Raw genomic sequence first — 25042 nt, 5'->3', positions numbered from 1 at the left:
TTTTGAGAGAAGTGGGTAAAGAAGGAGGATCCCCACCTCCCACTGGAATTCCCCTCTAGAAGTGTTATCTTGCTGCAGGGATAGCTGTGTGAGGGGGGCCCCCCAGTCAGGGGAAGGGTTGCCTTAATTGTTACTTAGTTTAAATCACATTCTCCCTCCAGCCTAAGTAAAGGGGTCCCCATGGTCCTTCCCCCTCCACTGGGAGAGGGAGGAGCCCGAGAGTGCCCTGGAGGGAGGGGCGGGCCTAAGACACAGTGTCCAGAGCCTCCATCTGCCCTTCCTAGAAGCCAGGGCCTCCCCATTCTGTGTAATAAAGAGTTCCTTGTCTCTAAGCATACAGAGTAATCTCTGAAAGACTGCACTCCAATTTGAGAGTGAGCCAAGAGCCAGTGGGAAATTTTCTAGCAAATTGGACAGGGAGACAACAATACGAAGGGCAACTGGATCAAAGCTGATTCACTTTGTTATACAGCAGAAACTAACACAACATTGTAAAGCAATTATACTCCAATAAAGATGTTAGAAAAAAAAATGCTTTTTTTTTTTTTTTTTTTTCCTTCTAGAAATTCCTATCCCCGAGGCCCGAGGCACTGCTGGTCTGGGATTCTTTTCACCAGAAGTTGTCAGGATAATACAGATTTGCTTTTCCAGGGTCGAGTGACAGGATCTGGGTCCCCAGAATGTAACTGAAAAACCCCGTGACAAAAGCAAATGTTGGAGTCTCAAATTTGACCTGTCACTGTGATTCATAAATGTTGGCACTTGTTTTTTATTTTAAAAAGAGATTGACTCAGCCTATGTAGCATCATTTAGGAGAAAGAGCGTGGATAGGGAAACAAGGGGGGAGAAAGAGGAGAGGGAGGGGAGGAAGGGGAGGAGGAGGACAAGGACCAACCTCTCAGGGCTTTGGCTCAGGATGGGTGCCCCACAATATGCTCATGTTTGGTTATTGTACCAGGAAGTAAAAATAGGCACAGGAATTTCAAGCTCCTTTAGAACAGAAGAGGAGGCCATCTCTGCCTAATACAGGACTAAGTCCATTGAAGGCTTCTTAGAAAATGTCATGTAAAATGCAGAGCCCAAAATCCTATTAACATGTCCTTTAGTCTTTTAGACTTTATGTATTTATCAAATAGAGTTGAAAACACTGTGTACTTCAGGAAATCCTTGTGGCACTTTCTGATACGATTTCTTGACAATATGACTTAGGTCACCGTCTCCATGTAAAATGTAGGTGTAAATGAAAGGAAAGAGGACAGCAGCGCTGCTGGAAGTGATGTGGCGATCATAGTTTCCATGAGTCATGTGGCCCTGAACAAGTCATCTGCTCTTAGTGTCCCTTCTGTAGCTAGCAACAGTTACCTTTCCTCCTGAAGTTTATTATGTTCATGTATGTCTAAAGGTTCAGGAAGGTAGGTTATGAAAGTGCAGTCTTACTTTTGTCATACAAGTTCTGAGTTCCCATTTCCTGAGAGGCTGCATCTTTCAACATGTGTCGTAGTTCAACTATGGGACACTTCATGTTATCTTCCCACCCCTGTATTCTCAAAAGTAGGAACTTAATCTTACTGTGTGCCAAACACGCTCCTAAGTTATTGCCTTTATTAACTGTTTTGTATAAGGTGGGTACTATTATTATTATTCCATTTTACAGATGAGAAAACTAAGGCTGAGAGGTAAAGCAATTTCCCCAGGATCGCACAGCTGGTAAAAGCTGGTATCTGAGCACAGACAGCTTGGCTCAAAACTCTGTGCTCTTCCCATTATACTATCCTGCTGCTCAAGTGAACAAAATTGCCAATTTGGCCAAAATTGCTTGTAGTTGATAAAATATATCTATTTTCAATTGCTTTGGAAGTTCATTTCCTCCATTTCTTTAAAAAACAAAAGCAAACAAATAAAACCAGAAATATTTCCTACCCCTAAGGCCTGTGTCACTGTTGGTCTGGGACTCTTTCCCCCTTGATGTTGTCAGGATAATACTGTTCACAAAGTATAATAGATACAGATTTGCTTTCCCAAGGTTGGGGCAGCAGGAGTGCCATATAAGATCTCTATTGCTACATAACAAATTACCCCAAACTCAGTTTCTGAAAACAATAAACATTTAGAATCTCACAGTTTCTCTAGGTCAGGAATTCAGTAGCAGTTTAGCTGAGTGGTTCTGGTTCAGGTTTTCTCATGAGATTACAGTTAAGACATTAACTGGCGCTATGTTCATCTAAAGGTTTGACTGGGGCTGGAAGGTCTGTTTCCAAGATGGGTCACTTATACCGCTGTCTTGACAGGAGGTCTTATTTCCTCGCCACATGGACCTCTCTATAGGGTTTTTGGAGTGTCCTCATGACATGGCACTGGCTTCCCTCAAGCCCTACAAAATCCTGCTTCAAGACCAAACTTTAAAGTCTCAAATGTAATGAATAATTTTCCATTGATAAAATTTCAACCTTGGTTTTTAGTTGGGGTCTCCATACCCCTCTGTATTGGCTGATTTTCAGAATTCCTATGTAAAACAGAACTTGGATAAGTCTGTCAGATGGTGTTATTGTGTTGAATTGTACCCAGATTCATTTGTTGAAGTTCTAAGCCCTAGTATCTCAGTATGTGACTTTATTCAGAAATAGGGTTGTTGCAGATGTAATTAGTTAAGATAGAGTAGGGTGGGCCCCTGATCCAATATGATTAGTGTCCTTATAAAAAGGGGAAATTTGGACAGAGACACACCCACATGGAGTACACCAGATGAATATGAAGGTGGACATCAGGGTGATGCATCTACAGGCCAAGGAACACCCCAAGATTGGAACAAACCACCAGAACCTAGGAGAAGGGCATGGAACCAAGTCTCCTTCACAGCTCTCAGATGGAATCAACCCTGTTGACATCTTAATCTTGGACTTTCAGTCTTCAGAACTGTGAGACAATATATTTCTGTTGTTCTAAGCCACCTAGTTTATGGTACTTTGTTACAGAAGCCCTAGGAAACTAATACAGATGGTAAGGAAAAAACAAAACAAAACTTCACATCTCTAGTACCAAAAGATCGCTAAAGGACAAGAAGTGAGGTTCACTTGCATCCATGGGTTGACCATGGGGCTTTCCTCAAAAGATTATATTGTGTCTTTTTCCTGCCATCCATTAAAAAAAAAAAAACCCATTTGCCCTTCCAAAAGCACATTCCCAAGTAAAACTGGCAAAAACTCAGAGTGGACAGTCAAGGTTTCCTGATCTCACCCAAGAAAACGGATATTTTATTACTCTTTCATGACCACAAGGTATTTCCTAAGCTCATTAAGCACATTTTTCCTGTACAAGATCTTGTCTTAATAAGGCCCCCGACACCCCATTCTTCCAGCCTCCGTCATCAGGCAGGATAAAAGGCTGAAGTGGAGATGAGAGGGGGCTCTGGAGAGTTCCAACTCTGCTTGTTTATTTTGAGACACACTTGTGCTCCGACGTGGGCCATCACAATTGTGGTCAAAGCATTAGGAATCTGAAGAACATAAACAAAGCTAACTGTGGCAAAGGGCCAGGATAAAGGAAGGGCCAGGATGAGGTTTTCTCCAGCATTGTACAGGGAGGGCAATTTTGCATAGCCTTTTATATGATAATCACAGTCCCTTCGTCTGTATTGAACTTTGCAGCAAGAAGAAAAAATAAATAAATAAGGCTGACTAATGGCTTCTTTCCCCAGAGGCAGCTTTTTATGGGATCATATGTTTTTTCAGCTTTTCAGTCACAGTTTCCTGCTTGGACGTTAGGAGTCCTTGACATTGGCTGTGGCTTAGTGCACTCTGGACAGCAGCCCAAGCCACCTCAGAGCAGCTGGAGAGGGGTCCAGCTGGACCACAGCACCTTCCCAGATCACAGCAATGGCGAACATGGTCCCCTTCGATGAGCTGCACTCAGCGGCAGGCCTTTCAACACCTTCCAGGTCAAGCATGACCCTTCTTATCCGGTCATAGTGAGAAAAACAAGGGTCGGGTGGATTGGAGCCTGTGACAAACAGTCTGGAGGCATTCAAAAGCAAGAACAGCAGCTCTGAATTGCTTTTGTTCCTGTTCCGTTCATCACTGCTCCTTCCCAGGATCAGACGGGACTTTTGGAATTGGACTGTCTTGGGACTTTTTAAATCCCTGCTCTGCCACTGGGTGACTAAGAACAAGTAACTGAATTTCTGAGCTTCCTTTCTCATCCGTAAAATTGTAAGTGATAAAACCTGCCTTATGGACTTCTTATCGGGATAAGAGACAATGTTTGTAAGACACCTGGCAGATAGTAGGTGCTAAGCAAGAAGTAGCTTGTGCTATGATCAAGTGTCCCAAACACCCCCTCCTTCAAGGCAGATTACCATATGGAAATGTAATGCAAAGTGCGTTGGAGCCGAAAATATCCTGAAATTGGGCTGAGTTAACAAACAAGCAAAAGCCATAGTCCTCCAGCACCCTCTATATGGCTTTTACTTTATTTCACTACTTTTGAGTGGGAGGAAATTATTCTGGAATGCCTTCTGTTTTGCTCCCCCTTTGAGAAGGCCATAGAGCAAGGGAATCAGGATGGAAGAAGGAAGAGAGACAATTTGTGTTCTTTATTTTTCCCACCTTGGATTGGGTGGTGGAGGGAATGAAGAGGTTGATTAAAATGCACCACCCTCTTGGTCTTGGGTAACTGCAGTTTAATTGTACTTGGGGCAGTGGTTTTATCATATTAAATTTGGGGGAAAGTCACAAGATGAGTCATGGAAAATTTTTTGATAAAATTGTGGAAACTTGGGACATCCGTGATTTTTTTTTCCCCTTGCCTCACTCCTTTCCTACTTTCCTGATACACCCTCTTCTGCCTGCCAACAGGCCTCCCTGCAGGGAGCCATGCTGAGAAGGCTCCCTTCCCAGCCTCAGCATCTACTCCCTGGGCCTCAGGCTTTGCTGGGCCTCACAGTCCATCAACCTCTTCCCTGTATTCTGGGAATACTGGAGCCCATCTCTTTCCAGGGGGCCAGCTGGTCACACAATTAAGTTATGGAAACCAGTTGCATGCTCCAGACCAGAGCTTTCCAGTTGCTCCCACAGAAGAACCAAAAATCTGCTGCCTTTCCTCATAAATCATATTCCCCTGTCTCCAAGTTTGTTGCGTCAGAAGTACTGGGGCGTGTCCTTGGGTTGTGAGGACTTATTGAAAAGTCACTCGATGTTCTACCCTCTCATTGCCTCTCTGAGTTCCAGCCTTGAAGTGACAGGCCCATATATAACCCATACAGTTGTAGAGGTCCGCCCAAAGAGATGGATAATGGTCAGAGGATGGTCAAAGAAGGGGAAGAAATATCATATTTTTCCTTTCCAGAGAAACACACCAATTCTGCAATGGCAAGCTTTTTTTTTTTTTTTAACCTAAAATGTTTGCTAAGGTAATAATAATTATAATCACAATCACTCTTTTTTTTTTTTTTTTTTTTTTTGCTGTACGCGGGCCTCTCACTGTTGTGGCCTCTCCCGTTGCGGAGCACAGGCTCCGGACGCACAGGCTCAGCGGCCATGGCTCGCGGGCCCAGCCGCTCCGCGGCATATGGGATCCTCCCAGACCGGGGCACGAACCCGTATCCCCTGCATCGGCAGGCGGACTCTCAACCACTGCGCCACCAGGGAGGCCCACAATCACTCATTTTTATAGCACATTAAAGCATATACACTACTTTCACATAATTTAGAATCAAAATTCTATGTGCTCTTGATGTCAAAGCATCCTCAAAAACTATCCTGCTGGCTATTTTTCTTCATCATGAAAATATTCTCCTTGACAATTACAGAACAGTTGGTGCTGACTCAATTAGAGCCCATATCAAGAAGATCTACTCACTTGAAGACAGAAACTATGGGCCCAAGTTTCAAGAAATCTTTGGACACGTTCAAAATGTCCTGAAGTGACAGTACATTCAAAGAGAGTAGGGGTTGAACAAATGTCAACATAGCTCTGACATAAACTAGACAAAACATACTTTCCATTTATTAAGTATATTCTACATGCAAGCAAGGCAACTTGCTAGGCCCTTTACATATAATTATGCCTAAACCCCACCATAACTTTACAAGGCAGACAGAAATGAAGGCTCAGAAATGTTAGGTGACTTGGTAAGGCCACAAAACCAATAAGTCAAGCTGTCTCAAGCTTTTTCCATTGCAGTCATGCAAAGTTGGTTCCAAAGGATTATGGCTCCATGGAATGTTAAGGGCTATTCCACAGAAAGACAAGGGTTCTGTGGTCAAATAGTAAGTTAGAAAAATGGCGGGTTGAGCAAGGTTTCTTTCACGCAGGAGCTCTTCAAGCCTTTAAAATGCCAATGTACGTTGTGAATCCCCAAGAGAAGAGTATGATTAAATGAACAGTGAACCTCTTGACAAAGGAATCCTTAGAGCAGCATTTCCTTAGAACAGTGATTTTCAAAGTACCAGACCAGCAGCATCAGCATTGCTTTGGGACTTGCCGCACCCAGACTTAGCAAAGCGGTCTGGAGTGGGGTCCCGGAATCTGTCTTTTTAGCAAGTTCCCAGGCGATGCTGCTGATGCTGGGATTCCGATGCAGCATATTTCTCAGGAGTAGTTTTCCAGGGAAGGCATTTTGGTAAACCCTGAAATAGAAGTACTTGTGTGGCACTGACCTTTGGCTATTTGGTTCTGGTAGCAAGAGGAAAGACAGGAGGACAGGCTTTTACTGGGGCAGAGAGTTGGTCTTTCAGCTCTTACTTAGGAAGGGATAATAGTAATTGTGGTTGTGATGGTCCCAAACTAGTTCTTGGAAACTGGAAAAGCCCATTTTGGCATTTCTCACTGCAACTGGCCAGGGTATGTGTCATGTCTCAGCTCTAACTCCCTGATGGGTTGCCCTCCTTTGATACAAGGTGAAAGAGTCAACATTCTGCCCCCACCATGGATTTAATATTTCCCAGTTTTCCCATTCTTGGTAAGGGGTGTAATAAGGTATGGATAAATCAGATACCTCAGTAGAGAATTGAGGGCCTCACTGCATCTGTAATATTTGTGACAAAAAAGAAAGCAAGAAGGAGTGAACTGTATGATTCAGGGCCTTTGCTCCAAGCTGGTGTGGACCCAGGCACATACCCATGTTCTCTCCTACCCACCCCAGAAGGACCAGGAGTGGCAGGCAAGCAGCACCTCTTCTGTGTATAGCTGGCCCTGAAATGGCCAGCATGGCCAGTCCACTTGGCCATGCAGACTGTTTTCTCCAATCAGGCCAAACTTGCCTAAACCATGAACTCAACCTGCCCCAAAGAGGGTTTATTTTTATTTTTCTTTACCAACAATGTTCTGTAGTAACCAAAACTCTGGTGGTCCTCAACACCCAGACACTGGAAGAAGCACATCATTCCAGGAAGCTATTCAAATGCCAAAAAAGACAAAATGAGATGGTATCCGCAGGATCAGCAATTTTGCAGATAAGTAACTGAGGAATAGGTGAGTGTGTTCTAAAGATGTTACGGTTTCATTTCAATCTGTCCCATGGGAACTTCTACTACATTGCTCAGAAGAAAGCATCCTTGAACATTTTTTCTGACCTGGAAATCAGCCTAGCCAACATCTGCCAAACCTTCCTAAAAATAAATAGTGGGTACACTCACTACCTGGGTTGTGAAAGAAAATGTTGGGGAAGTCCTAAGACTTTGGATTTATATAAGAATCACCTGTAACAACAGAAGACTGTCTCCTGCTGGGTATGGATCATAGACACCAAACCCACCTCTGAGTTTTGACTAAAGGCTTTGGAAGGTTTTAGTCTCTTGGCCCATTGCAGTGATGAAAGGGACTTCTGAGTCACAACTACCACCTAAAATCCAGGAAAAATTATGGGCATAGAGTATTTGCTTAGTTTCCCACCACAGATTTGGCACTAAAGTCTCAGCAGCCTTGGGTATACATATAGTGAAGGGGAAGAAAACAAGAATTATTGAGCACCACTGCATATACACTACAGTGCTTTACATAGGGGGCTTCGTTTGCCATCAGCAACACCTTATGAGATAAATAATTATTATCACCATTTTACAGATAAGAAGACCAAGGCTCATAATGTTACATTACTTAACCTACCTAACTTACCACTCTCCCCCCATCTCACACACACACACACACACACACACACACACACACACAACTACTGCGTTAGGAAATCCTCAGTTTAGCCCTATTTTACTATTATGGCATGAAACACTTGTCACACTTTATTATAAGTGCTGGCATTTTAAGTGATATCTTATTGTATCCCAATGACTGACACATATAAAACACTGCTGAATGAAAAGATGAATTTCTCATTCCAAGCCTTCTTGCTTTCAATTCAAGATTCTCTACACAGTATACTATTAACCAATAACTATGTTGCTGGGTATTTTTCATCCTCAGTCATCCTAGCTCCTTCATGAATTAGCAAATTTCTTGAAAAGAAAATAGATACTGAAACGCTTTAAGAGACCTCGCAAAGTGCCAAAGAAGGCACTTCAGTTCTCCTTGCCTCGGATAAACCAGGTAAAGTAATCTTGCTGTGTAAGGACATTCATTCATGCATTTATGTTCATTCATTCACCCATTCCAATAATTCTTCATGGAGCTTCTTCCACGTGTGAGGCAATGGTGCTGGGAGTGACAGAAGGGGCTAGGCAGTGCCTCGCAACAACACGGCTTACAGTCGAGGGGAGAGAAGAGAATGCAGCGAATACGAGAACATGACATAGGCAGGTAGACATGCCACAAGAAGTGCTTGAAGAGCAATGTGGGAATTTGGGGAGGCCCAGGTTACATCAGGTGAGGGGGAATCAGAGAAGGCTTCATGGGGGTAGCATCTGACCTAGGCTTTCACAAATGGGTTCGATTTGGTCAAAGATAAGGGGAGGGGAACACCTTCCAGGTAGAGATAACTGTTGTGGGCAAGAGCACAGTGAGGTGCGGAAGACACAAATAGGTTTAGGGAAGGGAGTCTTATTCCATTTTCCTGGAACAGAAAAGACACAAGAGAGAAAATAACACAAAAGAGAAAACTGGCAAATTAAGTCAGGGTCAGGTCATGAGGAATATGCAGCTAAACTGAGTAGCCACAGTCATTGCCATTTCTATTGTACCTGTGATTCCAGAGGAGCTTAGGACCCATCAAGAAAGCCAAACGTCCCCCTGTACCCTCAGACTAGCAGCTCCCCTACAGAACGTAGCCTTGGCAGCTGGTCGCCCTAGCACAGCACCTGGGACATCTTAAGCCCTCAATAAAAGTTTGTTGGCTTGAATTGGGAGGACATAATAGAAACATTTCCAGGGGTGAAGTTGGGGGTGGAGGGAAGGTGCACGGCAAAGCTGTCCTTTAAAATCAAACGTTTAAATATATAACGTATTAGAAATTACTCTATCCTACTGCCCAAATTCCTATGACACCCAGAAATAATGGTGTAGCAACCACTGTCCCCTCCAATTCAAGGCAATGTCCTAAGATACCATAGCAGCATTCTCCTAAGTGTGCTCTTCTCGGGGGCATTCAAGCAGGAATTACTCTATTAGAATTTAATGTAAGCTCCAAATACAGCTCCACTCGGCAAATGTTCATGTTACTCCAGGAAAGCAGTGGTCACTAGGAGCAAGCAAGGAAGGAAATATCTCATAGGAGGATGTTGCACAACACTAGAGATGGGCCCAGGTCTGGTTTGGACCGGGAATTATGTATTTTGGTGAGTAGGGAGGTGGTGGTGGACTGCATGCCCTCCGTGACATTGAAAAATGCATTATGAAGAGAAGTTGCCTTTTTCCTGAGGTTTCAGGGCCAGCTGTGCTGCTGCAGCCGCAGCTACAGAACACGGAAGAATTTGGGGCTGAGACTGGAGGCCTACAGAAGAATTTTTAAAGACCAGGATAGAGTGGGTGCAGTCAAGGTTTTTTCATGTGTTTGTGGAGATCAAGCAGAGCTTGATGTTTTGCAAAGCTTCCACTGAACATTTTTTTAAAGTAAGTTAGCATGTATATTAAAATATCCAGGTACCATAAGGAAATAAAGATAGGAAGAGGCTGAAGTAGTGGGAAGCACAGGAATTTTCCAGCAGACAGTCCTACGTACAAATACTGGATCTGTAACTTCCGAGCTTTGTGGCTTTCAGCAAATTATTTAAACTCTTAAGCTTTAACTTCTTATTACGTTAAATGAAGGTAAAAACAACTATCTCATAAGATTGTTGCAACAATCAGGGAATAATGTAAACAAAACTTCTACACCATGCCTGACAAACAGTAGGGACCCCTAAGTGAATGGTAGTGAATTTTATGATTACTAGTTCATAATCTCAACTTCTAATAATTTGGTGTCAGGTTTCCCCACTATGTCTAAATTTGTATAAAATGCACTTTTCACGTATCCTTATCTCTAAACTCGGTTTTCAGAGAATCGTGGAAACTGTGAGTTGGAAAGAAACTTAGGAGTCATATAACCCAACCTGGATATACTACTAAACGATAAATTAATATCCTTTCCTAAACATCTTCCTGGCACACAAGCTCTCTCTGTGCACCAGAACCAGCCCTTATTTATACGGTCAGAAAGACAGGATTCTGGAGAGGGAGGGCCTTGGAAGCCCTCTGAAGAATACCAAGTGAGATTCACCAATACATGGCTTCTCTGTGGAAGGTAAAAGAAATCCAGTCATTTGGTAAAAGCCGTTGCTGTTTTAAAAATCTATTTAATACAGTGATTGACACAGTAGAAGGGGTTATAAATAAACAATAAATCATGCAATTATTACTGTTTGAATTTTGGCAAGATAATAAAAAGAGCAGGGGTATAATCAGGAAATAATAGAAAAGATCTGCAAGGCACCCCTGCAATTAGCGAAAAACAGAACTTGGCTCCGAGTTGGAGCCCCAATATGGCTCTCATTAAAGAGCCTTGGGACCTGTTCCTGGGGCAGACCTCTGCTAGCTTGGGGAGAAGTGAGGTAACCAAAATGTCAGTGCACACTCCACCCCCCCACCCATATTCAGATAATCTTTTACTATAGTATTATAACCACCTGGGCTGAAATGACTACCTCATGCCGAGTGAAGACCAATCCACGGTTTTCCGAAACTCTAATTGAGATGTTTCCTGTTCTCAGCTTTTTGACTCTTTCCTTTGTAATACCATAAACACACACACACACACGCACACACACACACGCACACACACACACAGAGGCATTGTGCAATGGGCCCTTTCACTCATGTTTCCTTCCCCCTTTCCTTTCACCTTCTTTCATTAATGGTACCTCTTAAAGAGATAAATGCTCCCACACGAGTGATACCACTTAAACAGATAAATAGTCCACACTGGAGAAACACAGAGAGCATGAGAGAAAACCCTGTCTTATTAGACTGGAAACAGACACACTATATTAATGCAAAAAAATCAGCATATGGTTCTAATAGGCTTTCTTAAAATGATTTATCAGCTGTGATTAAGCCCTCAACCAGCATGTCTATCTTCATAAATAAAGCAAAAGTGTACCTTGCTCTCAAATGTATCTGCAGTATCTTATTACCCAGCCCCGTGCAGTGCACTTCACTTACAACACAGCTCTAGGGAGCCAAGAATTTGTGTGCAATCACAAAGTGTGTGCTCTAAAGAGCCTGCCAAGATTTAGGACTCTTATCTCCGAGATAGTCTTACTAAAAATCCATTACAATGAAGGTTTCTCCCCTCTCTCTGTGCCATGGAGTTCGGCATGGCTGAAATATGAACAGGTAATTAAAAGGATATGCCTGATTTTACAGTGAGCCCGGTGACACAGAATCACCAAACAGCTGTTGGGAAAGGCATCTGGCACGAGGACAGGTTACCTCTGCCAGGGGTTATGGAAAATGAGGACCACTTTAAGAATCAGAATTGGTATCTTTCTTCTTTTCTACAGAACGGAAAGATGAATGCAAATATTAGTCATCTTGGTCGGGACCTCATTCTCTGGCTGGCTAATATGTCAGATGGTCTCAGCGGCACAGATTAAAGGGGCTTCACAAATATCCCGGGCAGGGGATGAGGAAGTCAGGGCTAGGACTTCCAAATGAAGGAGGAGGAACTGGGTGAAAGAGTTATGAGCACAGTAAGCCGTAAACGGATGTTTGAAAACTGTACCGAGTCAAACATTTCATGTGTACAGGGCATGGCTCTGTTGGAGTGGTTATTTACTCTTTGATTAAAAGCCAGTGAGTCCAGGAGGATGAGCTGAATAAATCCCACAAAGCATCCAAGGAAAGTATTTTAGTGGCGAACTTAACTTTCAAGCCATTCCTAACATACACACAAAGCCCCATTCACATTCTACCTTCTAACACCCACCCGAACGCTAAGATCAGAGACATATAGGATGTCCCCCGTTCTACAGGAGCTTCTCAAGCTTTTCTCTACACTTTCAGTTTGACTGAAACAGAAGTGTGCGATCTCAGAGTTCTTTCACAGCAACCAACCACTGTTTCACGATTTAGGCAAGTTTGCTGAGGTATTGTGAGATTTTGTTAAAAGGCAGTAGACGTTAGGAAGGGCAAATTTAAAAATCTCATAAGAGAAAACAGTGCTTGGACTACTCCATCAGTATTGTTAACAGATTGTTTTCTGTAAAATACACCAGTCCGTTGTATTAGGAGTGAGGCACGGGTAGTTGTAGTCTGTGAATGTTAGACCCTCAATTAGAAGAACGGCACCAATGAGGTCAAAGCAGCTCCTCCCTCCTGTGATCACAGACTGCACCCCTGGCCCTGGCCAGCTGTCTGGCAATATGTGCTTCTGGTCACAAAAGGGGGTCCATGGGCGGGCGTGTGTGTTTGGATCCGTTCAAATCCATCACCACTAATGGGAAATCACTCCTAAGTTCACACCCAGCTGATGGGCAAATCAGGCATGCCACCTTCACAATCAGAGGGCAGCAGGCAGCTGTACTTGTACATCAAATGTCATTAAAGCTGGGGTTGAACTGCACATGGTAGGCAATACTAGGTAATGGTCAGAAAAGCGAGGAATTATTCACAAAGCCTGATGGCCCACTTTGCCCAAGACATGTACTTGTGTATGTGTGCATTATTATGATACAAATAAAGAAAGACATCTAGCAGAAATCTGGAACAAGGAACTCTTACCCTCCTCCTGCTATGCAGGGGAGAGACGTTCTTTCAGGCAGCAATGTCACAACTGCCTTACTGTCTCTGTGAAAGTGGATTTGGAATTCTGTTCCCAGGACCCCTTTTAGGACACTTCTTTCAGTCACCTGAGAGAATGTACGAGGTGAGATGTTGCAGTAATATGTGAATCTAACACCATGTACCTAGGAATCGGCTTTATTTTCTATGCTCCAGTTCTCAATATATTTGAACTATGTATGTTTTTAACTCCAAGGTAGTTAAAAGGCCCGGTTTACCGGTGAGAAAATGAAGTCATGCATGACTTTTAGAGAATGAGGGATGGAGTCTGGTTTTCTTGCTCTCGTCCTGAATTCCGACAACACTCCGCCTTACTTCACAATCCACACCGGAGCTGTTGTGATTAGCGGCACAGAGGTATCACGGTGTATGTCGCACTTTGGCACGCCACACCACAAAAGGGGCTGCCAGAATTCTGGACCATCTTGTTCCCTTCTGGTCACTTGGGGACCAACCAAATGGGGCTGGAAGGGTGGCGCTCACATGTGCTCTACATTGCCCTGGAAAGCACAGGAATGCCTGGACCAACTGTGCCCGTGAATCCAGCAATAGCTTCACGTTTGTAAATCCTCTGGGAAAGTTCCTAAGCTCTGTGCATAATAAACCATACCGGGAGAAGCCAGAAAGGGGACGACTTCTTTGAGAGCGGCTGTGATTCAGAATGCTTGGCACTGCATCATCTGTAGTCAATCAACCCGACAGGCACACAAAACACGACTGCTTTTCTTCTTTGGGGACATGACTGTTTGCAGAGCCCAAACAAGCCCCCACCCAAACATAAAGCCACAGAGAAAGGCGGCGCCCGGCACCGACTCAGGCAGGATCGGTCAGCACTGTGATCAACTTTCAAAGTTTTCATATAACAGATGGTGTGCTCTGCCTGTAACTCAGATCCCAGGGATGCCTGGACTGCAGCCACGCTGAACCCAAAATGCGGGGTTTGCCCCACTTCACGGAGAAGACTGGGGAAGCCCCCAGCATGCAGGACAATGAAGGGAGAGCTTGCAGGTGGGGCAATCCGTCCTTCTAGCTCCAAAGCTGTCCAGTAAAACAGCTCACATTCGCCGTCAGGTCAAAAAGTCAAAATATCATCTACATACACAACAGCCTGATTCTGCCAACGCTCGTGAGTTTTATTAGAAAATATGCACTTAGAGGAGATGCTGAGCGTAAAGCCCTTTTGGCATTCCATTTCCCTCTAGAGCCAAAGGAGAAACTGGCCCCATCATACAGAAGAGCCCCAGGTTCGAATAGGCTAAAAATAGGCTTTCATATCCCAGAAAGCAAGGAACAAAGGGAAGCCCAGCTATGCTCTGGAGAAGTCTGCAGCCAATATTCCTAGCATATGAGGAGCATCCCAGCTCAAGAGGGAGGAGCCAGCAGGTGACTGTGCCTGGCCACCCCAGGGAATGGCCTGACCTCCTCTCCAATCCAACCAGCTTCTGTGGGTCAGCAGAAGGGCCAGTTCCCCAAAGTGTAGGAATGTGGTACGGGGGGGAAATCCACCGTTTTATCAACTTACCTAGGCTTTTAGGTTTTGGTGGAAGTTGGGTTAAGGACAAGGAAACTGTCCCTCCAGGGTTCTGGTACTAGAATCAGACACTGCACCCCAGGTTTGAGTCGACAGCCAACATGCTGGAAACATGGACAGGAGGAATGTGTGGAATCCTAGTTCCTGGCCTCAGCCTTATCAATATGGAAATAACTTAACAGCACGCAAATGCTAAAGCAGGGTTCCCAGAGTAAATCACTCCCATACCTGCTCTTAATCATACTTAATGTTCACCTGGATTTATGAGATGATGGAAGCAGAGACTCTTGCAACTATTATATTCTTTTCCTTTCCTCTTTTCCTGGTGTCAATTTTTTTCTCACGTCTCTGTGAGGGGCCCAGGTAAGTGATTCTTAGCTGCAGATGCTCAGTGCGGCTAACATGTGGTCCAATTTTCTAAATGTGAGTGTTGTTTTTTTTGCCCCGAACGGAAGCTTCATCTTTTAGTCATTTTGTTTTAATCCGGCCCAGAAAACCGATCTGTTTTCCTGCTTGCTTTCGGGAGCATGAATGCAGGGCCTCGCGGAGGACAGGACATGCTCCCTGGGCAGATGCAAAAGCCTCCTGGCCCTAGGTACACACCCACTGCTGCCCGGAGTCTGGTGGGTTGCAAGTCCTGAATTACTCACAGCTGGAAATGGATTCCTTCGGAGGACAACGTCCATTCGCCATTGTGATTCCATTTGGGTTAATACCTTGAAATCCCAGCCTGGCTTGCCTGCCTCAGGACAGGTAAAGAGTGATTTTAACCAGCTGAGATCCCAACCCAACCCCAGAGAAAGCACCCTGATGAGAAAGTCTCCAGTTGGGAAAAGCTGCCCTTTTTTCGGCTCTTAAAGCTGAGCTTCGTAATTATTTTAGTGAGGAGCCTCCCAGCCAAATAATTCAATTGGACTAATTTTCAGCTACAGTCAAGCCCGCCTGACGGGAAGGCAGGCCAAACAAGCGATCTTCACAACCTGAGTCTGGGTTGATGATGGTGCCTGAAGAGCTTCAGGGCTCCATTGTGTTTTGGGCCATTTTTAGTTCCTTTTCTTCGTCTTTAAAACAATTTTTTTTTATTGAAATCTAGTTGATTTACAATGCTGTGCCAACCTCTGCTGTACAGCAGAGTGACTCAGTTTTTTTTGTTTGTTTGTTTGTTTTGCAGTACGCGGGCCTCTCACTGTTGTGGCCTCTCCCGTTGCGGAGCACCGGCTCCGGACACGCAGGCTCAGAGGCCATGGCTCACGGGCCCAGCTGCTCCGCGGCATGTGGGATCTTCCCGGACCGGGGCACGAACCCACGTCCCCTGCATCGGCAGGGGGACTCTCAACAACTGCGCCACCAGGGAAGCCCATGACTCAGTTTTTAAGTGCCCCTCCCCCTCCCACCCCCATCCCTGCTTTGGTCCTTTTAGATGAATTCCATGCATAGAATCTCCTAGAATCAAGACTGCAGTTTAACAGCTCCCAGAGCACTCACTTTTATACTGATGACATCCCACACCAACCCCTTTACCTTTTAACAATGACAGTACTTGGAGGAACTTTCAACTTAACCACAAGTGAGAGGTAAACGCTTTCAAGAACAATTTTTTTTTTACATCTAAATATTTCGGTTTGTTTTCACTTATTAAAAAATACATTCAATTTTGCGATAATACTTAATTCTAGGTATTTCTTTAAAGTTGGGTTAGAGGTCAAAACATTTTCTTGGAATGTGCAGCGATAAGTGATGATGGTCTAGACTTGAGGTGATAGAAATGGAAAATAAAGAGAAGAGATGGGATTCTGGCCTAAGGAAGCTGATGGGGGGCAAAGGAGGGAGGGAAGGCAAAGGTGCCTCCTGAGGTGGATGAACTATGTCTCTGACAGACTCAGAGGCAGGTGTGGGGGGGGTGGTTAGACATGGCAATGAGTTTGTGCAGGAAAGCCTTGAGCACAGTTCTGGGCACAGTGCATTACAAACAGCAGCGGCATCTTCAAGTGGGAATGCTGGTAACAGCTGGAGAGTAGAGATGAATATTCACGGTGAGGACTAGATGCACAGATAAAGGAATTGTTGGGTGGAGTTGATTGCTAGGTTATGAGAATGTACAAGTTTTCTGAAGAGAAGGTGTAAACAGAAACCACCCGAAAGTGGATACAGCAAAAGACAAGGAGGCAGAGGGAGCGCAGTCAGAGAGGTAGGAGAAAAGCCAGAATATGCGCCCCCGTCACTGGTCCCCCTTAGTGGACACCTATCAACTCTTTTTGTCTCTCTCGATAGTTTATTCTTCTGTATTTAAAATGGGGAACATAGTACTGCCATAACCACCTATAATTATTCCTTGTTAACTAGAGGGACCAAAATCAAATTATCATTAATAACATGTTCAAAATGTCCCATGTGTCAGATATGCTTCCTGACTATAGAAATACTTTGATTATTACCATACCCAGTCACAACCGAATAGGAAATACTGGTGCAAGAAAATACTATTTTATTCTGCAGTATTTCCAACACAAATAGACGTCCCCAGAATCAATGCCAAGCTTCCTCTAGCAATCTTCATGTTGTATCTTAGGATCCGGTCCTCCAAATCTCTTCTACTCCACAGCTTCCAATGGAAACATCAGTATCTCACAGGAGAACACCCACCACTGCATGGGATGAATGCAAAACTTTCTAATTCACACTTCAGCCTCTGAAAACCTTATAATCGGTTCTCAAAAAGACCTCAGGCAGAGACCTCAGTCTTGTCAGAACAAATGTCATGTGACAGCAAATATAAATAAAACCTACACCAAAAAAAACACTGAACAACAATAAAACCTGCCACTCACAGGCCATTCATCTGCCATTCACCTGCCATTACCAGTGACCACCCCCTTTTAATTTGGCTCCTAACACTGGCTGAGGGCAGGGTCATGAACTGCCAGATGATTTAGCATTAGAAAGTAAACCCTCGGCCTCAAGAGAGATTTTCTCTTTAATGTGAAAGTTAGATTGTGAAGACTCATCCATTAAGGTCCAAATTAGCCAAATATACAAACTGTCCAAGGGAGGATATGAGCAAATACCCAGTACCCATCTGGGTCAGTTTTCCTCAGAGCCGTGGGCCTTCCCTCCCTCATCATCCACGTCAAAGATACTTGATTTTATGTGCTCACTCTTTGCAGGGCAACAGACGATGCATTTTGCAACTCTGAGGATACCCTGACTTTCCACCAAAAAACAAATAAAAGAAACCAACTCTATGAGTTGTTTTTCTTTCCCATTCCATTTTAAAATTGAACCCACGCCTGAGATCACATCATGATTCACTGACATATGTGGAAGTGGATACCAACTCTTAATAATCTCTGTTAAGATTGTACTCATTAATCCTAAATCCCAGGGAACTAAAACTCATGAAATAGCTTCCAGTTTATCCACTGGTTTAGTCATTCCACTGAGTGGGATGCAAAGACCAAGCCAGCTTCTCTTCCAGCATCAAATTCCATCTAGGTTGAGAGCACAACTTAAACCTATAAGGAGAGAGCTGAAAGTGCTTTACATTTGTAGTGTGCTGAAATGGAGGGGGAGGACAAGAGAATCCTTATGATATAAGGGTTAGATTTTCCAGTTATTGGGGTAGGGGAAGAAACAGGTTGTCATCTCTCAATAACGTTGCCAATGGGTGTTTCCTTTCAGTCATGCTGATTGAAAAAAAAAAAAAAAAAGCCAAAAAGATAAAAAACAGTCTCATCTACTAGGATTTAGCAAACACGGTGACATTTTCAAAACCTCAGTAAAACCAAGTTTAGGTTTCAGAATGTTTCTTTTTCTCCAGACTTCTGGGGCCGGGGATCGTATTACACAAATATCATAGAAGCAACATGTTAACGTAACCGGAAACATCAGCTGTTGCAATTTCGCTCAACTTGGTATCTTTTATTTTCCACCCAGCAGCCACTCACACAATGCCACTCACATCTTCCCCAGAGAGCAGCCATGCCTGATAGTAGCTGATAGAGCAAGACTGTAACGAACGCAAAGCGCCTCCCTTTCTGCGCCCTCTCTCCTCAAGTAACTGGTGGTGTCCGGTGACATGATTTCCAGGTACAGAATTTAATCAGATTGAGCAGCCGACTTTTCTGAGCTGAGGCTGACCTGGCCATGCCCTGTTCCATGACTCCTGTTGAGCTGGGATCCAAGATCTTAAGATTGTAGCTTGTCCCCTGTTCCCATGTGTTAAACAGTCAACACCCTCTGGGAATAGACTGCACTTTTCATCATTTGGGTAGGAATTCTAGAGCATGGAAATGCCCTAATTTGCTATTGCTGCATCAGCATAATGAGTCAGATTTAGGTCCTAGGGGAGAATAACAACACTTAACACTTATACACCGCGCTTTTCATCTTCAGGGTCCTTCACCACGTTAGGCTGTAATGTTATAGTTCTCTCAGCAAGACAAAGGAGTTCATTTCTAGTCCTTTCAACTGCCCTTCCTTTCTTGTACATACAGACACACACCCTCCCACACAACTGCTCTCATATGATGAAGCTATCTCCCACCTCCTAGATATGTCCTGTTGGATCTCTTTTCTAAAAAAGAAATCAAATGTGAGAGGTCAATTCACCCTTTTTAAAAAAAATCTTTTGTTTTTGTTTCTTCCTCTAACGTGGAACACAAAATCGGCATGTCGATTGCCAGTTACTGGAGTCCATTCAGTATTACTGCTAGGGTTCCCATACTTGACTTGACTCTTTATGCCTCGTGGTCTTCTGTATCACCTCTGCCCACTGAGGAGACTTGAAGCCTCTGTCTTAGGCTGGAGGACTCTGTCACGTTCCCTGCTCAGACCTCTTCTCTACCTCATTTCCATTCACTCCTGGCCCAGGTCATTTCATTGAGTCTCATGTATTTAAACACCACCTACATGCCAATGACCCCCCAGTTTACATCTTCAGACAGGTCCTGTATTACATACCTATATATCATTTGCCCATTAGATGTTTCCACTTAACAAGTCTGCAAAAATCTCCTCAATTTTCCCCTCAAACCTGTTCCTCCCACAGACAGCTCCATCCTTTCAGTTGCAGAGGTCAAAAACCTGGGTTCATCCTGAAGTTCACCTCTTACTCCCCAGATGTAATCCATCAGCAATTCCTGTTGGCTCTGTCTTCAAATTAGATCCAGAAACTAACCACCCCCTCCATCTGTACCTTGGACCAACCTGCCATCATTTTTAATCTAGATTGTTTGAATACCGTCCTACCTGGTCTCACTTTGCCACTCCCCTCCAACAGTTTACTTCCAACTAGGCAGCCAAGTAAACTTTCTACTATATAAGTCAGATCCTATCACACCTCTGCTTACAGCTGTCCTACAGTTCTCCATCTCACTCAGAATAAAAGCCGAAGCCTACACAGCCTTCCTGGACGGGCCCCCTCAGCCCACTCTCTCCATCACTACGTACCTTGCTCTCTGCAGTTCCTCCAGCCCACAGAGTGCCCTCCAGCCTCAGGGCTTTGCACCCGCTGCTCTCCCCACTCTCCTCCCCAGTATGCACCTGGGTCAGCCTTCTCCTCCTTCAGGTCTTGGCTGCATGTCCGCTTACCAGTGATGCCCACCCAGACCACCCCCAGCACTCCCTGTGCCTCTTCCCTGCTATATATTTTTCTCTATAGTACTTATCACCTTTGGACATATTATACATTTTATTGTTTTTACTTGCTTACTGTTTGTCTTGCCCATGAGAAGTAAGCTACCTGAAGGGTGGGATTTTTTGTTTGTTTGTTTGTTTCAAAATCAGCTTTAGTCCATGGTATAGTCACCAATGCCTCGGACAGTGCCTGGCACATGGTGGGCCCTCAAAAATATTTACTGCGTGAATAAATGATGAACAAAAGTTTCTCATCTGTTTCAGGACTAGCCTGACTTCTAAGCCACAGGCAAGTTGAGATTTGTGATACTGCTAGTGAAGGATGCTTTTCCAAGGGAAAAAAAAATATCTCTCATTAGAGAGTTTTGAAGCTATGGGTTTATACTAAGGTGGAAGACTGAGGCAATTACGGAATGTGTCATCTGCTATAAAATATATGCTATGGATACAGACATTGGGGCTTTTTCTATTGGTCATTACCTGCCTCTAGCCTGTCCTCATTCTATACACACATTGGGATGCTTTTGAAAAAGGGTGTCAGGATTAAATATAGTCTGTAGAACAGAATTTTCCCCAACAGACAGCCACACGGGCTAAACAAGGATCAATTCTCTATTTGCTCTTTGATAGAATTTTCTAGACCAAACTTCAGCTAGAATTTTAAAGGTGGAGGGAAGGACCAGTCCAGTCTTTCTAACATTTCTGTATAAAGTACTTAGAAAGTTCAAGCAAAAACCTTTTTTAACCAAATTCTCCCGATAAACGAATCCATCTCCCACTTTACTAAAACTTGCTGAGGGAACTCATGCAAGTCTTCTGTTAAAAATCTCAGAGAAAAATAAATTAGAAGAGAGTTGGAGCTTAGAATTAAAAAGGAATAGTTATCTGAATGTGGAGCAAAAGGGAAGAAGAAGACAAAACTTAATGATGACAAGGTATGCATTGAAAAAAGAACCTGTATTCCTACATTTCAAGCAGGAACAAACAAATGAAGTAGGAGCTGGGGGTAGTAGTGTGCCAGGGATGTTTGGAGCTGGAGTAATGTGGTCAAAGGGATGTATAAAAGTATGTTGGCAGATTGGAGAGCATCTCCTACTCCTCATTTCCCCATCCTGTGGCTTCCAAGGAAATGCTAGGGCAGAAGCCACCAACACAGCCTATTTGGCCACTGGATGAGTCATCCTGAATTAGGCCTCAAGAAGGTGTCCTCTTGTGTAGTCATGGTCACCTAGGCTGGATATGGTCCTCTGGTTTGAATGAGGCAATGGAAGAGGATACCTCAACAGTCTGAATGCTGTCCAACTTCTAGTGTGTGCAAGTGAACTTGGGGTGTGAGACACTGGTTTCCTGAGGGGCCCACCCCAAAACCATGGGGAGAAGCTCGCTGCAGGGTCCCCCACCCACATACCCATCTCAAAGTCATCACATGACTAGTGTTGCTAAGAGCAACATGTGAAAGAGAAAAAGACTATTTCTACAATGACAATAGTCCTCCTCAACTTTGCTTGCCTAATTATTTTAATTTTTAACATTTAATTATTTGTACTCAACCCACAAAGAATCAAAAGCAACTCACACACACAGAAAATGTGTAGCATGAAAATGCTTTTTTAAATTAAAAATCGGGACCAGAGGAAATATAAACTGGAACTGAAAATCAAGTCCGTGGGGGAAGTAAAATGCTCATTACCGTGTTCTAAAAAGTTCTCAAAGTTAAGCAGTCAACTTGGCTTCACGTTAACAAGCAGTCAAAGCAAAAAGAGAAACAGAACTGGTTACAGGATTCTCATGTCCACCAGGAGAAAATATTTCAGTTCCTCAGGGGAAGCAAACTATTTCCTGGAATTCAGATCTGCAAGAATTTCCTCCCATGGGGCTTCATATAGGAGATCATGAGTACTATGCAAAGGAGAAGATCTAAATCCGCCCCCCTACCATGGGCTTCCGAAAGCTATTAAATCTCGGAAAATGTCTTTGGGAAAATTAAGGGTATACACTTCGATTAAAACCCTTCTATCAGAAATGAAGACGATACAGACCAAGTACACACCTTTCTTATAGTTTGGAAGAAGCCAACCTTGACTATCTCAAGGAATGAATGAACTTAATCCCTCAGTCATCTACATATGCCACGTCCATCAGCAAAGCTAAATTTATTACTCAACTGGAGGAAATTTACTAGACTTTGTGGTTCCTCTGTCCCTTGCTATTTTTATGTTTTTAAAAAAATCTATTTCTATTGCAATGAAATATAGAATGCATGCCTTCTTTTTTATTTAGTTAAAAATTTCAAGTGCTCAGAACAGTGTCTGGCAAATAAGTGCTAAATAAGTGTTTGTTTTGAAAAAGAAAAAAGACGCTTCACTGGGTGGGTGTAGGGGCGTGTCAAGTATGAATGACTAATTATAAATCAAATGAGTTGACTGAGATTTTAAACCCCTCTTGTAACCTATTTTCAGGATTTTTCCTAAAGCAGTACAGACTGAATGGCTATTTTGATATGAGAATGTGACATGAAAAATCTGGTGGAGGGGGATTATTATAATTTCACATAGAGGAGGATTCAAAGGTTTTGAAACACTTAGAGAAATATCAGAACCTTTTAAAATTTCTTCTCCAGATGGAACAGCTGGAAGTTCAGAATCCATTACGATGTAGCCGGCGCTTCCTTTCAACCAACTTTCACAGTCTAAGTCTCTGTTCATGAGATGTATCTAATTTTTTGTTTAGTACATTGTGGGCATTCAACAATGGTCTATCAAAAAAGTTTAAAAACACCAAAAAGCTTCATTATCATATTTAGTTGTGACTCTATTTCTTTTCCTTAATCTGGTAAAGTGATTTTTAAATCACTTTACACACCATTACAATAAAAACTGACTATATTCTGGAGGGATTCGTAAAGTGACTTTTCTACATTTGTAAGGACAAATAATCCACACTTACAGTGAACCTATTTGTTCCAACAACAACAGATGTTCAATAATATGACCAGGGAGGAATTATGAACGTGGTGGAGAGATACCAGGAAGATTATGGAAATCAGACAGTTACAACCTGGGCCAAAATCAGATGAAATCCACTTTCCTACTGCTACAATCCTTCGCTTGTCATCTTACCCCTTGACCCTTGTCTTTTGCACTCACCACCCATGTAAAGCTTGCTATTATTTAGCACAGTAAAACAACAACTTTTGAATAGAACAATTATGTGAGTTTTTCTGACTCAGGTCAAGAATCAGGTAACTTTATTTTGGCTTCAATTTCATATTTCAGATAATCTGCTTTTCCCATGATTTTTCTAGCCTTGGATTCTACCACAACCAGGGATTCATCCATTTTCAAAAAAAAAACCATCAAACACTTGCAAATGGATAAGTGCTGTTTTAGAGCATCATCAGCACAATCTGCGGTGCCACCTGGTTCCCATGCACATGTTTCTAGCAGGTGCCAGAGGAGACACCTGCCCAGGTGTCCGTCCAAGCAAACCTACCCGCTTGCTGCTCTCTTCCTCCTGAGCCTTCCTGAACTCATGCTCGAGGGAACAGTCCAGCTCATTGAAGAGCCCCACCTCCTCGCAGTTCTTCAGGAATCTCGTTGGTGTTGGAGTCTGATCTGAAAACAGAGACCGAGTGATCATAAATGGGACCTTTTCCTCAAAAGTCAGTGGCAAGTACGAGCTAATAAATTCACTAATCCCCTCCCCTCGCCTTAATGACGATGCCGAGTGGCCACCCATAATCTTCCAGCCCTTTAAATAAAATGAGAATATGGAAGAAAATAAAACCATAAAGCCCAGAGGAGCAATACGATGTGTAGAAGGCTGTGGCATGGGAGGGCTTCCCAAGCCTCCCTCTGGACAACTTCAGGCGAGGAGATCCCACAGTTGACTTTCTGGAGTTCATATCGTTTGAATACACATTGCAAGGTGTGGAATAACTCTCTTTTAACTGGAAAAAATGATTTAGCTAAAATAAGGCCAAAAATATCTACAGAGTCCATGTTAAGCCTGATTTTAGGGGGCTGGGAGGACAAAAAAATTATAAATGTTTGTATCAAACACAAAGAGAGAAACAAGCATTCAATTCCTTTTTCTTAATGGAGAATAAAAATTAGCAATTCTTTCTCTCATTTTCAGAGTCACAGAGGATGATGAAAGGTTCCAAGTCAAACACATTCAGCTTCCATCCCTTAAAAATATAATTATTAACTTTATTTTCCTTTTGCTGTAGCCAGAAGAATGTTTTGAGAAGACTCTCTAAAAGGAATAGAATTTCTTTCATATTCTTGATGGTCTGGAGAGCTTACTACTTAAAAACTGGAGGATCTGAAACCACTATTTGTGGCTTAATATTTATGCAGCATTTGCAGTTTATGAAATATTTTCACACACATTCTCTAGAATCTAGATCTCACAAGATCCTATAAGGTAAGCAGAGTAGAATCACACCTTTGTAATTATTAAGGACAGTCATCTTCCTTGTAAAGGTGCTCTCGAGTGGACATGAATAAAACTGTGTAAACTGCCTTTTTCACAGAAACAGAAGATAAAAGAACCAGAGAAAACCACTTCCCAGTGGGGAAGTCTGGCCACACCAATCATTTTACAAGCGAAGAAAATGGAAGGCCTGAGTGATTAAGGGTCTTGTCCAAGGTCTCCCAGGTAGGTGTGGCA

General features: G+C 43.3%; 1 protein-coding gene across 4 annotated transcripts in view; it reads right to left on the bottom strand.

Annotated features, from left to right (window-relative positions):
• Positions 1-25042, bottom strand: part of CREB5 (cAMP responsive element binding protein 5) — a 416145-nt gene that overhangs the window by 297732 nt on the left and 93371 nt on the right. For all 4 annotated transcript variants that reach the window (XM_082633028.1, XM_082633029.1, XM_082633031.1 and 1 more), the window contains exon 4: positions 23861-23982. In XM_082633028.1, coding sequence (XP_082489154.1) covers positions 23861-23982 — 122 coding nt within the window. The remainder of the gene's footprint in view (positions 1-23860; positions 23983-25042) is intronic.

Source organism: Mesoplodon mirus (assembly GCF_964341445.2).
Source record: "Mesoplodon mirus genome assembly, chromosome: 9".
NCBI lineage: Eukaryota > Metazoa > Chordata > Mammalia > Artiodactyla > Ziphiidae > Mesoplodon > Mesoplodon mirus.
Note: the sequence above shows the minus strand (reverse complement) of the source record. Positions and strands in the feature narration are given on the sequence as shown.